A 15,260-nucleotide genomic window follows, 5' to 3' on the forward strand; every position below is an offset into this window, starting at 1 on the left:
TTCCATCCCAGAAAATGTTTTGTCATTTTCATGGTATAATAAATATGTGAGCTAGGGGTCTTATCCAGCTCCCACTGAAGTAAATGGAAATCTTTTTAATGATTGCAGCAGGCCCATGAGCGAGGTGCAAATAATTACAATTACAATTATAATAATTATTGTTCAGCCACTGTCAGAGGGATTAGAAATAGCAACCGAAAAAAAAAGTAAGAGCAGAAGGCTATTCATTTCCAATGGAAAGGACAGCTACCACAAAGATCAAACTGGTCTCAATGGCTATTTAAATAGAGTATTAACAACCACAACCTGCTTTTGCTCAGTAGAAATAGAAGTGTCCCTTCAAATGAGCTCAGCAAGGAAATGTTACAAAAGTAGAATGTCAGAGAGTTATCTTGTGTACAAATATGTTACAGTAAGCCAGGGAAGCCACCATTTATGACACAAAGAGTCACATAGAAAAGGTGGCATGGTTTGATGGAGTGGGAAATTATTACCGAGTCATGTCCATTGGTGGAAAATTTCAGAACAGATTATCAAACATTTAGAAGTGTTATGAAGTCACCTCTTCATACATGATACCGTGCAAGTTTTTGTTCCAAAATAGTCTTACCATGACTGTACAATGTAGGCCAGACATACAGCGGGCTGAGCTCCTGAGATCATTAGTAACTTTTCCATAGTAAACCAGGTATGTTGGAGTAGGGAGGGTTATGCCAGTGCAGTGAAGTTGTGTTTTGATAGGCGGTAAGCAAACTGTAAAACTGGTGTTTGTAATATTGAGAATAGTAGGTTTCTCGGCATGTGAAGCTAAGGTCAGGCACCCTTTATCTAGAAGAGATGGGAAAGAAAATATTCTGAAGTGTAATAGCTGTAGGGACACTCTAGATTTTAGATGTGATCCTACTGTTTTTGGTAACAATTTATATAACTAGCAAATGCCTTTTTTTCCATTGGTTTCATACACAGGAGAAGAAAAAAGTCTACATTTAATAGTTTGGGTTCATTTTTCGTTGCCAGTAAAGTAGAATTTTTCAAAGTGAAGGACTTGTTTATTTTCTTGTAAGTTACCTTTAAAAATCTGCCCTTGAGTATTTAGGTACATTGATAAGAGCTACTGGAACACAGACCTACATTAGATGTGGGTGAACTATGGTATTGAGTTGGGATATTAGCATGGGCAACAGACCCAAAGCATTTGACCAAAGAGAAAATGATCCTGAGAAAGAAAAGTTGTCATGTCAAATTTGTAGCTTTTGGATTTAGTAAAGAAGTTTATGGTTAAATTAGTGTCGTGGCAATACACTGCATAAATAACAATAATTCCAATAAGTACCTAAGTACCTATGAAAATCTGGCCCTAAGTTGCTATTGTGACAAGTGCTGTATAGACAGAGTAGACTGAATTTGCCTGTCACAGCAGAAGAAGACCTGTAGGTCAAAGTCTAATTTTAATTTGCTGTGAAGTTTTCTCATACTTTTTTCATCCCTCTACTCACAAGCTGCCTTCACACTCCCTAATTAAACTCTACATATAGGTGCCGGACAACTAGGGGTGAAGGCGATGCTGCAGCACCCTCTGGCTTGAAGTGGCTTTCATTATATAGACGATTTACAGTTTAATTCAGTGACTCTGAGCCCCTCCCCTTCTCACACACACACACACCCACACACACACACACACACACACACACTATAAAAATGGTTCCAGCACCCCTGCTCTTGCAATTCTACTTTGAATCATCACACTGTCTTCAGGATGCCTCACTTACAGTTTACCTATGGTTCCACTGTAAATCACCTCTTTTTGAACGCCCTGCGGGTTCCAAAGAAGTTTTGTCCATTACTCATCACAACCCATGCTCCTGGATTGCATGCAGCCTCTAATATCATGAGGCACTCTCACACAATGTAACATGCAGCCAGTTCTTAGCTTCCATTCTATCTTCTAAAATTGGTATTGTATTACAAACTATTGTGCTGTCCTATATATCTAAATAATTTTCCTATAAAATCCATCTGCTGTCGGCTGGTAAATTATAAATCAATACTTCTAGAATAATTTACAATCCAAATAATTTATTTTAAAAAGACAAATTAAAAGCCTGATACCTGGATAGGGCTGCATGGCTGTGCTATATGCTAAGATTTGCACCTGTTCCTGTGTTCTTTCCTGAAAAAAGAGGATTTTGCTTTCTTTATTTGCTTGATAAATTGCCGTATAGTCCTTTGCTACAACCGTCCAGTATATAAACAGTCTGTCAACAGTCAAACTGCCAATTGTCATGTCTGTAGAAAAATATTACAGAGTTAGGTTTCAAAATAAAATTAAAGGGGTGATTTTCGAAGGCAAAAGTGCTGTTAGATATCCAATCCCACTGCAAGTCAAAATGAGCTGCACACTAATCTGAGTCTTCAGAAAGACTTCTGACATGTCTCAGAGGTAAAGTATTTTCCTGTTTAATAATCTGTATATTTGATGCTTTCTCTTCTTATCCAATTATTAGAATTAAGATTAATTACAGGAAGTGATAAACACTGGTGATCATATAACACAAAATTGGAGAGCACGTTATTGGGCATGAATGCCACTACAGAGTCCAAAGACTCTTTTATAATAGGACAGTTTTACCACTGTTTGGCTACAGTGTCTAGGACCAAGATGCAAACGGAGTCTGGGTTACCATTACATGGGTTACCAGTGTATGAGTCATCTTATAAGACTTTTAGTTTGTGGAACACTTGCACCACATTCAAGCCATCCTTTTCATAATGGAAAGGGAGATACTGAGGCTGGTATTACTCTCTGGTTGTTGGAAGTGGCTACACAAATTTATATTTCCAATATTAAACCCTCTCTAAGTAATATAGTAGTACTAAGACAATGTAGTAAATACAGAGGCACCTACTGACAAGCATCAGGAGTTGATGTCACACTGTGCCTGTCTGATGGATGAGTTAATAGGAAATAATAGTTTCTGTAAATATCCCACATGGTTCTTTGCTCTGCTCTGTTTCAATGGCAAGCACAACTAAACACTCAGACATAGGCTTCTTTCTTCTGTCTTCATTTCAAAGTGGCTAATCTTGTGGAGCAAATCCCTGATGAATATTGCATTGTTTTTGCTGAAAAGTAAATGCTTTGATGGAACAGACTGAGAATTTAAGACACATCCGAGTGATCTCACCTTGAAGATTAGGAACATTGATCACTTTCCAGCAGTGGCATCCATCTATATCTGAGACCCAGATTTCATCCCTTCCTTTGATAAAGAAAATCTGGGATTTCTTAGAATCAGACATATCTATAGTCATTGCTCTGCCAAGCTCTGTTTTGGTCACATTGCAACTGCAGTGGCTTCTTCTTATCTCGTGTCCCAAAATGTGGTGCATGGTGTTATTCACAATATCATCATAAAATATCCTGCTGCTTGAATCAAAGGTTTCCATCCAATACAGACGGCTATCAGGTACAGACAAAATATATCATTTACAATAGAAAAACCTGCCACAGGCAACCTTCTTTAAATACAGTCTCAAGATTGAATACAGCGAGGGCCAGCCAAACCATATAGGTGAAGCAGGTAGTTGCCTACAGCACTGGACTTTAAGGGGTACTAAATTAGTCAGATGTTAATTTTGTATCTATTTAAAATATATTAATATATGATCTCATATAAATAAAAATATCAAATATTGTACTTGTAAAACAGTGTGCTATTGCCATGTCAGAAGTTGAGTTATATTATTTATTTCACATGTGGCACATGGCAGTTACATAGGTACAGTTAAAATGTGTCATGGAATAGCTTCAAAAGAGCACCCCCTGGGTTTGCTGCCTAGAGGTGGGGCCCAGCAGTTCATTCAGTCATTCTTAGCTGCGGTGTCATACTGTTGAGTCAGTGTTGCTCGCCACTTATTGAAAGCTGGTTAGCCACCTACAACAATTATTCTGCCATTTACAGGCCATGATCCCGAAGACACTGTGCCCATAAAGAATTTGTATAGTGTTGGACTTGAAAACTTTGGTAAAACCAATTGGGTTTTAACAAGATTGTAAAAGGAGAATCACAAGTACTTGTAAGATTAAGATTTGTATTCGTACATTATTCATTTCGAATACCAAGTAAGTAAAGGTAAAATTTCAGTTTAGACTTCTCATTTTGCTCTATATTAAATGTGATGGGGGCACCAAAGTCATAGTTCGCCTAGGAAACCAAAAATCCTTGGGCCAGCTCTGAATACAGCCATAGAATCATTAAAGTTATTGTAGGGTAGACACAATGGAATTCCCTCACAGTGGTGTCAAGTTTTTTGTTGTGGTTCTCGGGTTTTGTCTATTTTATTTTACTTTGTTTGTTTGATTGCTTTTAGACAGAACATCTTTAAACAGAAGTCAACTTTAATCAGGATTGTAATTTGCACATTGCAGAAATTGTAATTTAGCTACCAACTTTCATTTTGCTTGACTATATACGGAGTTTCATGTCAGTATAACCATCACATGAAGTCTTTAAATCAAGAATGGAAATTTTTCTAACATATATACTTGAGCTCAGCCAGAAGTTGTGGAGACAGAATTTCAGCCACTAATCCCATGGCTTGTGTAATGCAGGAGGTCAGACTAGAGGATCACTATGTTCCCTTCTGGCTTCAAAAATCTATTAATTTGTTTAAATCGCTGTATTTCAGTTAAATTAAAAACACATGTTATCAGTCATTTCATACTACACCTTAAGAAAGGATATGTTGAGAGAGATGATATAGTTAAATATTGGTTACTTGACTGAACGTTCAAAGTTTTAAGAGATTTTGCCTTGAGTTCAAGATCCATAAGTAGTATTTGAGTTCCTTTCTGTGATGTTTTCAAGGAAAAAAAGAGGTGTCTTGCAATCCAGTCAATTGTAATAGCTGTGACATTTCGGAGAAATCCATGTCTGAAAAGCTTAAGGGAAATAAGAAAACAGTGTAGTAGAATTTTTAATCCTCAGGGAAATGTGAACAGTTTGAAATTAGTTTCTGTTTCATTTTGTAACGAAGTCAAAATATCAAAAAATCATGAAATGAGAAATTTTGACTTTTTTGACGGAAGCAAAAATTTTAATTTCAAATCAACATTTCAACATGAGTTACTTTGGTTTTCTTAAATCAATACAATAAAATACCATTTTATGCTGAAATGAAACTCATTTTATTTCATATGTCAGTACCAAATGAAAATCATCATCTAGGTATCATTTGTTGGGAAATTAATGTTTTTCACAAGCTTTGACATTTTCCAGCAAAAGTTTCCAGTTTCAATATAACCATATATTTATAGGAAAACTTTCCATATAAAAAATGCCAACCAGTTCTAACAGCTACAGATAAATTGATTTTTTTTTCCAGACTGGATGAGGATTTTTATATTACTAGAAATTAAATAACCCAGTCATATACAACTTACACTAAGCATCTCATACATGCTGGCAATAATTAAAGCAGAATAGGCTATGTTTCTAATGCCGTTTTCCCCATTAAAAATGTCAGGTTTCTCTTTTCAGTTTTATACTCTAATTGTGATCTAATACATTACAACACTATCCCCTAATAACAGCAATAATATACCTATTTTACATGCTCCTTTCAAACAAGGAGATAGACAATGGAATACCTGAAGCCTGGAATTATTCTGTACGTTCAGAAGAAAAAGGGAATCTTCCTGGATATAATACATTGTCTCGTCATCAGCAGTGTAACAGACAACTTTTATACCTCCTTTTGCTGAAAGGCTCTGGATGGTCTGATTTCTGTCTATGTCAGTAATGACTATCGTGTTGGCAGAAATAGTTATCAGAGTTGGAACTGGAAAAAGATCTGGAGGGGAAAATGATGCAGATCAACTGACACCAAATACTCTGACAATAATATTAATTCATTATGATAAAGTCAGGTTCTAAAAATAAATTAACAAGGGCTCTATACAAACTGTGTCTGAAATTGCACTACCACAAATATGCAAGCATATTTTTAGGATAGTTTTGCATCATGGCCATCCCTTCCCTCTAGGAACTATGTTCTACAATAATGTCCTAGACGACTTCGGGAGATAGCCTAAAATGTGATTTAACTAGTAAAAAAAAAAGTTCTCAGAAAAGCACCCCAATTCATAGTACCCAAGGAAACTGAGACTTGCGCTAACCACTCTGGAGATTAACACAATTGTTGCTTACATAATTTCAACTGGAAGGAGAACTAGAACTAAATGAATAACAATATCTACACAGGAACTTTTAGCCAAGAGCTACAAAGGTGCCATTCAAGGAAACATTTATATTACTCAGTATAGTGTGCTGGCTGATGTGTGATTTATACTGACTTTTACTGGATGGAACATAACATTTGCTTGTTGTTTGTGACTACATGGAGTGTGTACAAAGTGGATGTAAGCCTTGATACTAGCAACAGCTAATAGATTATTTCTGCTTGCTCAAAGCGTAGACACATAAGATTTTTGGTTTGGGTCATGGGTTCTAATGCTCCACACTACACATGCTATTAAACTGGCAAAGTGTCCGTTGTTTGCAGCAATGTATTTTTTACAACAGCCCAAGGAAATAATTGTCATAGTTTGTTACAATGGGGAAGTGGCTAGGGCTCAGTATGTGAAATTTGCTTTCATACAGAGAATATAAATTTGTGTTTAAATGCAGAAATCAAATTTGAGCTATATTTGAGACACGGTTCTAAAGGTAAAAGGCTCATTACCAAACTCCTGTACTACTGAGTCTGGCATTAGCATTTGCAAGGCAAGGGATGGGGGTAATATCGGTACCTGATGAGTTAGCTTCTACTATATTAGATAGCGGTCCTGGACCAGCTGATGTGAAGGCCTGCACCTGGAGACAAACAGAACAGGAGAAATATTACTTAGCAACATACACTGAAATCATTTGAGCACCTGCTTCACAATAAGAACATGAATAGTTCCGCTGACAGCTCACATGTTTAAATTCAGTGCATTTAAGTGCTTTGGTGGATCAAGGCCTGAGTGGAGAGGGGCTTCTAAAGATGGTTGGGCTATAATAGTTCATCCTGCATCTACAGTAGGTCCCCATGTAAAGGAGACAGGCTCTTCTCATTTCAGATAAAAGGTCTGGAAGCACTTCCACTTGCTGCTTCCGTGTTGTAATTCTTCAGCAGGCCCAGCGGTTTCATCCTTGGACAAGGACACAGCTCTCCTGGCCCCTTGTGTTTTGAATTTAATGCACCACCAAGCCATGCATTACGAGGTGGCTCTGTTCTCACCTCATAATGAAAAACAAAGTGCCACACTACATTTAAATATGGCCCGCTGGTAACAGACATCACGTAAATCCTCATTCTTCTTCACGGGGCAGGGTGGGGGAAGGGAGGGAAAGCTTTCAGGGGATGTTCTTATCATAGAATCCTAGGGATGAAAGAGACCTCAGCAGGTCATCAAGTCCAGCCCCCTGCCCAAAGTAGGACCAATCCCAACTAAATCAACCCGGACAGGGCTTTGTCAAGCCGAGATTTAAAAATCTCTAGGGATGGAGATTCAACCACCTCCCTAGCTAACCCATTCCAGTGCTTCACCACCCTCCTAGTGAAATAGTTTTTCCTAACATCCAGCCTAACTGTAACTTGAGACCACTGTAATTTGAGACCACTGCTCCTTGTTCTGCCATCCACATTCTTGATCTGTGGAACTAAGCTCTGTTGGGTCTTTGACTCTGAGCCACCCAGGAGTCAGATCTACAAGTCAGAAGAATTTGTACTTAACCTACTGCTACTAACAGGGACTTGGGAAATCAGGAAACTTTCCTTTAGGCCACTCCAAACCTGTATAATAGTAATGGGAGATAAAACAGTTTTGCTGTCCTCATTACACTGACAGGCACAGCAAAGCACAGAATGGTTAAATAATTAACCCAAGTTCCAACAGTGACTCAATGACAAAGCTACAAAAGGAAACCAGAAATCCTGGCCCCCAGCCCTGTGCAAATTATTAGATAATACATTGTGACATGGTTATAACACCGGAAAAAAACCAGATCACCACCTTATTAATTTTCCATACCTGAAACCTCACTGTCAGCCTGGGAAGCACATCTTGGAGTGAAAAGGACATCAAAGAGGGTGTAACATCACTTATATTCCATTCTGTAAATGTCTCATTTGTGCCACTTTGATTTAATATTTGATAGTAAATTCTGAACTTTGTTAATACTCCATTTTCTGTCTTCGGTTTATTCCACCTAAATTCTACTGAGGCTCTGTGTTTGCCTTCATATGCACCATGTGACACATAGATTCTGGGATTTGCAGGTGCTGAAGGAACTGTTTTCAAAATACAAACATAGCAGAGAACACAAACATAGCAGAGAACTTGTGTTAAAATAGGATGTTTGATAACCCCTGCCTTTAGCTCCTGAGCCTAGACTCTACAAATTAAAAGCACCAAGGCTGCTAAAAAGAGAAAAAATATATTTAGACGAATACAGCAATTTGTGGAATTCCTACTTCAGCCTAAAACTGTCCTTCCAAACAAATTTATTTTGAGGAAAAACACAAATATTTCATTACATAAATAGGTATGTGAAAGCACGAGTGTATGTTGGAATGGCAAGATAGTTCCACTAGCTGCTTCCAAAACTCCCTACGCATGATTGTGACTGCTATGTGCTTTTCACTGTCACATGTATTTCATTTTAGCTTGAGCAACACAAACCCACAAAACTGGCACTACTCTGTATATACAGCAGAACTCTGTGAATGTCAATGGAGCTGTCCACATTTGCACCACCTACACATCACAAAACATTTGCCCTAAATCTTTCAAACTCTGTGAAAGTGGCATATTGCATCAGTTTTTCCTTATGTTTTGTCCAGATGCATTAATTCTATAGTAATTATATTGTCAAGTATCCTTTTAACTGATTCATCTTTGACCTGACCTGAATAAAACAAGACATCTAGGAAGTAAAAAATGATTACCATTTCTAAAAACCCAAATAGCTGTCTAAAGTATTATATGCAGGATTTTACTGGTCATTTTACAATACATTTCAGTCCATCAATCTTGCTTAATATCACAGGCAGGGGAGCATGGGCAGCCAATGAACCAACTGTTGAGGAAGGCTAGTCCCTTACCCTTCCCATTTTGCCTCTCCCTCTTCTGCAGGAACCCAGAGCATACACGTCACTACCACTGGCCCCCTGTGTCCCAGCGCCAGGCTATCCAAGCATCCCCAGACCCTCCCAGAGCACCGGCCTGGTGAGTGGTGCAGTCCCATTGTCCTCAGTACCAGGCAGGCAGCACAACCTCGGCCCCAGCACCAGCCACTTGGAGTCCCCACAGCATGGCACCAGCACCAGCTTTAACCACAAAGAGTGGGAACTGCAGGAGGAGGCCTGGGGCCACAGTGTAGGTAGTGTCACACCAGACTATTTTGGCCTAGGAGAGCCAGCATCCATGCAGAGGTGTTGATATTGCCATGTATTGTCTGTTCAAACATCTACTACTACAGTGGTGCATTCATGCATGTGCAACTGTGATTGTCAAAGCCACTCAAGAATAATGATAGAAATGTAGCTGTGTTAGTCTGGTGTAGCTGAAACAAAATACAGGACTATGCAGCACTTTAAAGACTAATAAGATGGTTTATTAGATGATGAGCTTTCGTGGGCCAGACCCACTTTCTCAGATCAAATAGTGGAAGAAAATAGTCACAACCATATATACCAAAGGATACAATTAAAAAAAAAAGTGAACACATATGAAAAGGACAAATCACATTTCAGAACAGAAGGGGGATGTGGAGGAAAGGGGGAGGAAGGTAAATGTCTGCGAGCTAATGGTATTAGAGGTGATAATTGGGGAAGCTATCTTTGTAATGGGTAAGATAGTTAGTGTCTTTGTTGAGACCGACACGTAGAGTGTCGAATTTTAGCATGAATGACAGTTCAGAGGATTCCCTTTCAAGTGCAGATTTAAAAGGCTTCTGGAGCAGGATGCAGGTAATTAAGTCGTTGAGACAGTGTCCTTTCTGGTTGAAATTTGAAGAAACTGTTTTTTCTTTGTGATCCTGTCTAATATCTGTTTTGTGGGCATTGATCCTTTGGCGAAGTGTCTGAGACGTTTGTCCAATGTACAAAGCAGACGGACACTTTCGGCACATGATAGCATAAATTATATTTCTGGATGCGCAGGAATATGTTTTCTTGATCTTATAACTTACTTGGTTAGGCCCAATAATGGTATCAGCAGAGTGAATATGTGGACAAAGCTGGCAACGGGGTTTGTTGCAAGGGAAGGTACCAGGGTTGGTATTAGTGTGGTATGTCCTGTGGTTGTTGGTAAGAATCATCTTGAGGTTAGGTGGTTGTCTATAGGAGACTATGGGTCTGTCTCCCAGAGCTTCTTGGAGTTTAGTATCCTGTTCCAGTATAGGCTGTAGTTTATTGATAATGTGTTGGACAGGTTTAAGTTGGGGGCTGTAGGTGATGACAAGTGGTGTTCTATTGTTGCTTTTCTTGGGTCTGTCTTGTAGTAGATGGTTTCTAGGTATTCGTCTGGCTCTTTCAATTTGCTTTTTTACTTCTCCGGGTGGGTAGTTACCTACCAGAGCCCCCCTATCAACACAAAAGGAAAAATAATTCTATATGGACTCCCCCTGACGGTCAGAATTACAATCCGCAACAACACCCAGACTAACATTATTTGCAAACAACAACAAGCGACACACAATCTCAGCCACGCTGAATACCATGCCATCCAGAGTCTCAAAAAGAACCTGGACATTATAATCAAACCAGCTGACAAAGGGGGTGCTGTGGTCATTATGAATAAGGCCGACTATAACCAGGAGGCAACCAGACAACTCTCCAACACCACATTTTACAAACCTCTCTCCTCTGATCCCACCTCGGAATACCAAAACAAACTACACTGTCTCCTTAAAAGCCTCCCTACAGCTACTCGGGAACAAATCCACACAGAAACACCTTCTGACCCCCGACCAGGATTGTTCTATCTGCTTACCAAGATCCATAAACCTGGACACCCCGGACGCGCCATCATCTCTGGTATTGGCACGCTCACTACTGGTCTATCCAGCTATGTAGACTCTCTCCTCAAACCCTACGCAACCAACACCCTCTGCTATCTCCGAGACTCTACTGACTTCCTAAGGAAACTACAAAACATCGATAACCTCCCCAATAACACCATCCTTGCCACCATGGATGTAGAAGCACTATACACCAACATCCCACATGAAGATGGATTACAAGCAATTAGAAACACTATCCCAGAGGACACCACTGCCAACGTGATAGCAGACCTATGTAACTTTGTTCTCAAACTGGAAATAATTGTGGGTGAGAACAATTTATACCTCCAGAGCAGCGGCACAGCCATGGGTACACGCATGGCCCCACAGTATGCTAATATCTTTATGGCTGACCTAGAACAACGTTTCCTCAACTCCCGTCCCCTTTTACCCCTTCTCTACTTATGCTACATCGATGACATCTTTTTTATCTGGACGCATGGCCAAGAAACACTGGAGACATTCCACAGAGATTTCAACAACCTACACCCCACCATTAACCTCAGCCTGGACCATTCTACACGAGAGATCCATTTCCTGGACACCACAGTACAAATCAACAATGGAAAATTAGACACCACCCTCTACAGAAAACCCACTGACTCATACAGTTACCTACATGCTTCCAGCTCCCATCCAGCACACACCATACGATCCATCATCTATAGCCAAGCCCTTCGATACAACCGCATCTACTGTAATCCCACTGACAAAGACCAGAAACTTCAGGATCTCTACCAAGCATTTATAAACCTCAACTACCCACCCAGAGAAATAAAAAAGCAAATTGAAAGAGCCAGACGAATACCTAGAAACCATCTACTACAAGACAGACCCAAGAAAAGCAACAATAGAACACCACTTGTCATCACCTACAGCCCCCAACTTAAACCTGTCCAACACATTATCAATAAATTACAGCCTATACTGGAACAGGATACTAAACTCCAAAAAGCTCTGGGAGACAGACCCATAGTCTCCTATAGACAACCACCTAACCTCAAGATGATTCTTACCAACAACTACAGGACATATCACACTAATACCAACCCTGGTACCTTCCCTTGCAACAAACCCCGTTGCCAGCTTTGTCCACATATTCACTCTGCTGATACCATTATTGGGCCTAACCAAGTGACTTATAAGATCAAGAATACATATTCCTGCGCATCCAGAAATATAATTTATGCTATCATGTGCCGAAAGTGTCCGTCTGCTTTGTACATTGGACAAACGTCTCAGACACTTCGCCAAAGGATCAATGCCCACAAAACAGATATTAGACAGGATCACAAAGAAAAAACAGTTTCTTGCCATTTCAACCAGAAAGAACACTGTCTCAATGACTTAATTACCTGCATCCTGCTCCAGAAGCCTTTTAAATCTGCACTTGAAAGGGAATCCTCTGAACTGTCATTCATGCTAAAATTCGACACTCTACGTGTCGGTCTCAACAAAGACACTAACTATCTTACCCATTACAAAGATAGCTTCCCCAATTATCACCTCTAATACCATTAGCTCACAGACATTTACCTTCCTCCTCCTTCCCCCCGCATACTCCTTCTGTTCTGAAATGTAATTTGTCCTTTTCATAGGTGTTCACTTTTTTTTTTTAATTGTATCCTTTGGTATACAGGCAGTCCCCGGGTTACGTACAAGATAGGGACTGTAGGTTTGTTCTTAAGTTGAATCTGTATGTAAGTCGGAACTGGCGTCCAGATTCAGCTGCTGCTGAAACTGATCAGTTTCAACAGTGGCTGAATCTGGATGCCTGTTCTGACTTACATACAGATTCAACTTAAGAATCCCAGGCATCCCCAAGTCAGCTGCTGCTGAAACTGACCAGCGGCTGATTCCAGGAAGCCCGGGGCAGGGGCTTCCTGTAGTCAGCCACTGGTCAGTTTCAGCAGCGGCTGACTTGGGAACGCCTGGGGCAGAGCAGCTGGGGTGCTACTGGGTTGGTCCAGTAGCGCCGCCGGTCCTCGGCACTACTGGACCAACCCAGCAGCACCCCATCTGCTCTGCCCCAGGCATCCTGATTCAGCTGCTGCTGAAACTGACCAGCAGTGGCTGAATCAGGACGCCTGGGGCAGAGCAGCTGGGGTGCTGCCTGGTTGGTCCCGTAGCGCCCAGAGCGGCGCTACGGGACCAACCGGCAGCGCCCCAGCTGCTGTACCACAGGCGTCCGGAGCAAAGCCGCGGAGCACAGGGGCAGCGGGACAGCCAAGACGCGCCGTGGCTGTCCTGCTGCCCTCGGGTTCCACGGCTTTGCTCTGCTTTGCTCCCCGTCCCCCTGGTCTGCAGACCAGGGGGACGGGGAGCAAAGCGGCGGAACACGCGGGCAGCGGACAGCCCAGACGCGTCTGGGCTGTCCACTGGCCGCGTGCTCCGCCGCTTTGCTCTGCTTTGCTCCCCGTCCCCCTGGTCTGTAGACCTGGGGAACGGGGAGCAAAGCAGAGCAAAGCGGCGGAGCACTGTAGACCAGGGGGACGGGGAGCAAAGCAGGGCAAAGCAGCGGAGCACGCAGCCAGTGGACAGCCCAGACGCGTCTGGGCTGTCCACTGGCCGCGTGCTCCGCCGCTTTGCCCTGCTTTGCTCCCCGTCCCCCTGGTCTGTAGACCTGGGGAACGGGGAGCAAAGCAGAGCAAAGCGGCGGAGCACTGTAGACCAGGGGGACGGGGAGCAAAGCAGGGCAAAGCAGCGGAGCACGCGGCCAGTGGACAGCCCAGACGCGTCTGGGCTGTCCGCTGCCCGCGTGTTCCGCCGCTTTGCCCCCGTCCCCCTGGTCTGCTGGAGACCAGGGAGAGGGAGGGCCCTGTTCGTAACTGCGGATCCGACGTAAGTCAGATCCGCGTAACTCGGGGACTGCCTGTATATGGTTGTGGCTATTTTCTTCCACTATTTGATCTGAGGAAGTGGGTCTGGCCCACGAAAGCTCATCATCTAATAAACCATCTTGTTAGTCTTTAAAATGCTACATAGTCCTGTACTCAAGAATAAGTATCTGCATTCTCTAGGATTCACGTCAATGTCTGGAGGCAGCTTCCGCCTCTTTAGAAAGGCCCCCCCCCCCCCAACATCCTGAAATAAACTAGGTCTGAATGAACACATTAAAGATTAGAAATGAAATTTGAAAGCTTGGTACCTTCTTCAGGGGCTCGAAGGAATATGGATGTTGAAGGTCCTTCCCCCCAGTAGGTATAAGGAGTCACTGTAAAATCAAACAGTATATAGGGCTCCAGCCCTTCAACTTTATAGGATGGCACTGTGAGACTCTGAGGAGGCAGGCAGCGTTGACTGTCGACAAGCTAGAATAAGCACAAAACATTTTTCTCCTCTTAGAAAAACTTGGTAAACATTCCCAGTCTTTACTTTTTACAAAACAACCCCTACCAAAATGAGGAGACTACATTTATTTTGAACAGTCGTAGCTCCACTGAATTCTATAGAGCAATGACCATTTACACCACCTGAGAATCTGCCACTTTGATTTGAGTGTAACAAGAGTTTATCAAATATGCTAAAATCAAGTGATGTTTATAACTAGACCTATTATGGTCTATTTTGATTGGTTGTTAAATCAAAGTAATTCAAGCATTCTTTTGAAGAGCATGAAGATCTGTCATGTATCTATAAAATAAATACATAAAGGCATAAGCGGTCTAATTTTTAAAGCTGTCAGTGTCCAGGAGCAATATTTCTAGATGATGGGAAAGAATCTCATGAATACCCTGGTCTGTAGAACTTTGGACTCCACGCAGTAGAAGACAGTGCCCCATTCCACAGGGGTGGAAGCATTCCAAAGGATGTGAAAATGTGAAGAATTCCCTTCGATTCTAAAGGAAGATTCCAGAATTAATTCTGGAATCACCCTGGGTGGGGAGGAAAAGTTGCCTGTGGTCCAGAAAATGAGAAAAAAAAAAGAGTTATGAACAATAGTGAAATTTACAAATCTATGTGATTTATGAGCACAAGTTCCATTAACCTCCATTAATAAATTGTTAATAAAATGATTTAAGTTGGTTAGACCATGTCAATATTATTCGATTTGTCTTCCACAGGTTATCTATCTCTATTCTGATAAATGTATTAACAAGAGGGCTGTATTCACATCTTTTCCCACTCAGCTGTTAATAATCAAGAATT

General features: G+C 41.3%; 1 protein-coding gene across 2 annotated transcripts in view; it reads right to left on the reverse strand.

Moving 5' to 3' along the window:
* Positions 1-15,260, reverse strand: part of ROS1 (ROS proto-oncogene 1, receptor tyrosine kinase) — a 103,244-nt gene that overhangs the window by 43,738 nt on the left and 44,246 nt on the right. For both annotated transcript variants that reach the window (XM_075924044.2, XM_075924045.2), the window contains exons 20-28: positions 14,845-15,008; positions 14,260-14,422; positions 8,078-8,337; positions 6,812-6,875; positions 5,651-5,853; positions 4,731-4,942; positions 3,186-3,460; positions 2,110-2,286; positions 611-828 (exon numbers count right to left, since the gene is read on the reverse strand). In XM_075924044.2, the coding sequence (XP_075780159.2) occupies positions 611-828; positions 2,110-2,286; positions 3,186-3,460; positions 4,731-4,942; positions 5,651-5,853; positions 6,812-6,875; positions 8,078-8,337; positions 14,260-14,422; positions 14,845-15,008 (1,736 nt within the window). The remainder of the gene's footprint in view (positions 1-610; positions 829-2,109; positions 2,287-3,185; positions 3,461-4,730; positions 4,943-5,650; positions 5,854-6,811; positions 6,876-8,077; positions 8,338-14,259; positions 14,423-14,844; positions 15,009-15,260) is intronic.

The sequence above is a fragment of the Pelodiscus sinensis genome, chromosome 3 (assembly GCF_052426305.1).
Source record: "Pelodiscus sinensis isolate ZL-2025 chromosome 3, ASM5242630v1, whole genome shotgun sequence".
In the NCBI taxonomy this organism is placed as follows: Eukaryota; Metazoa; Chordata; order Testudines; family Trionychidae; genus Pelodiscus; species Pelodiscus sinensis.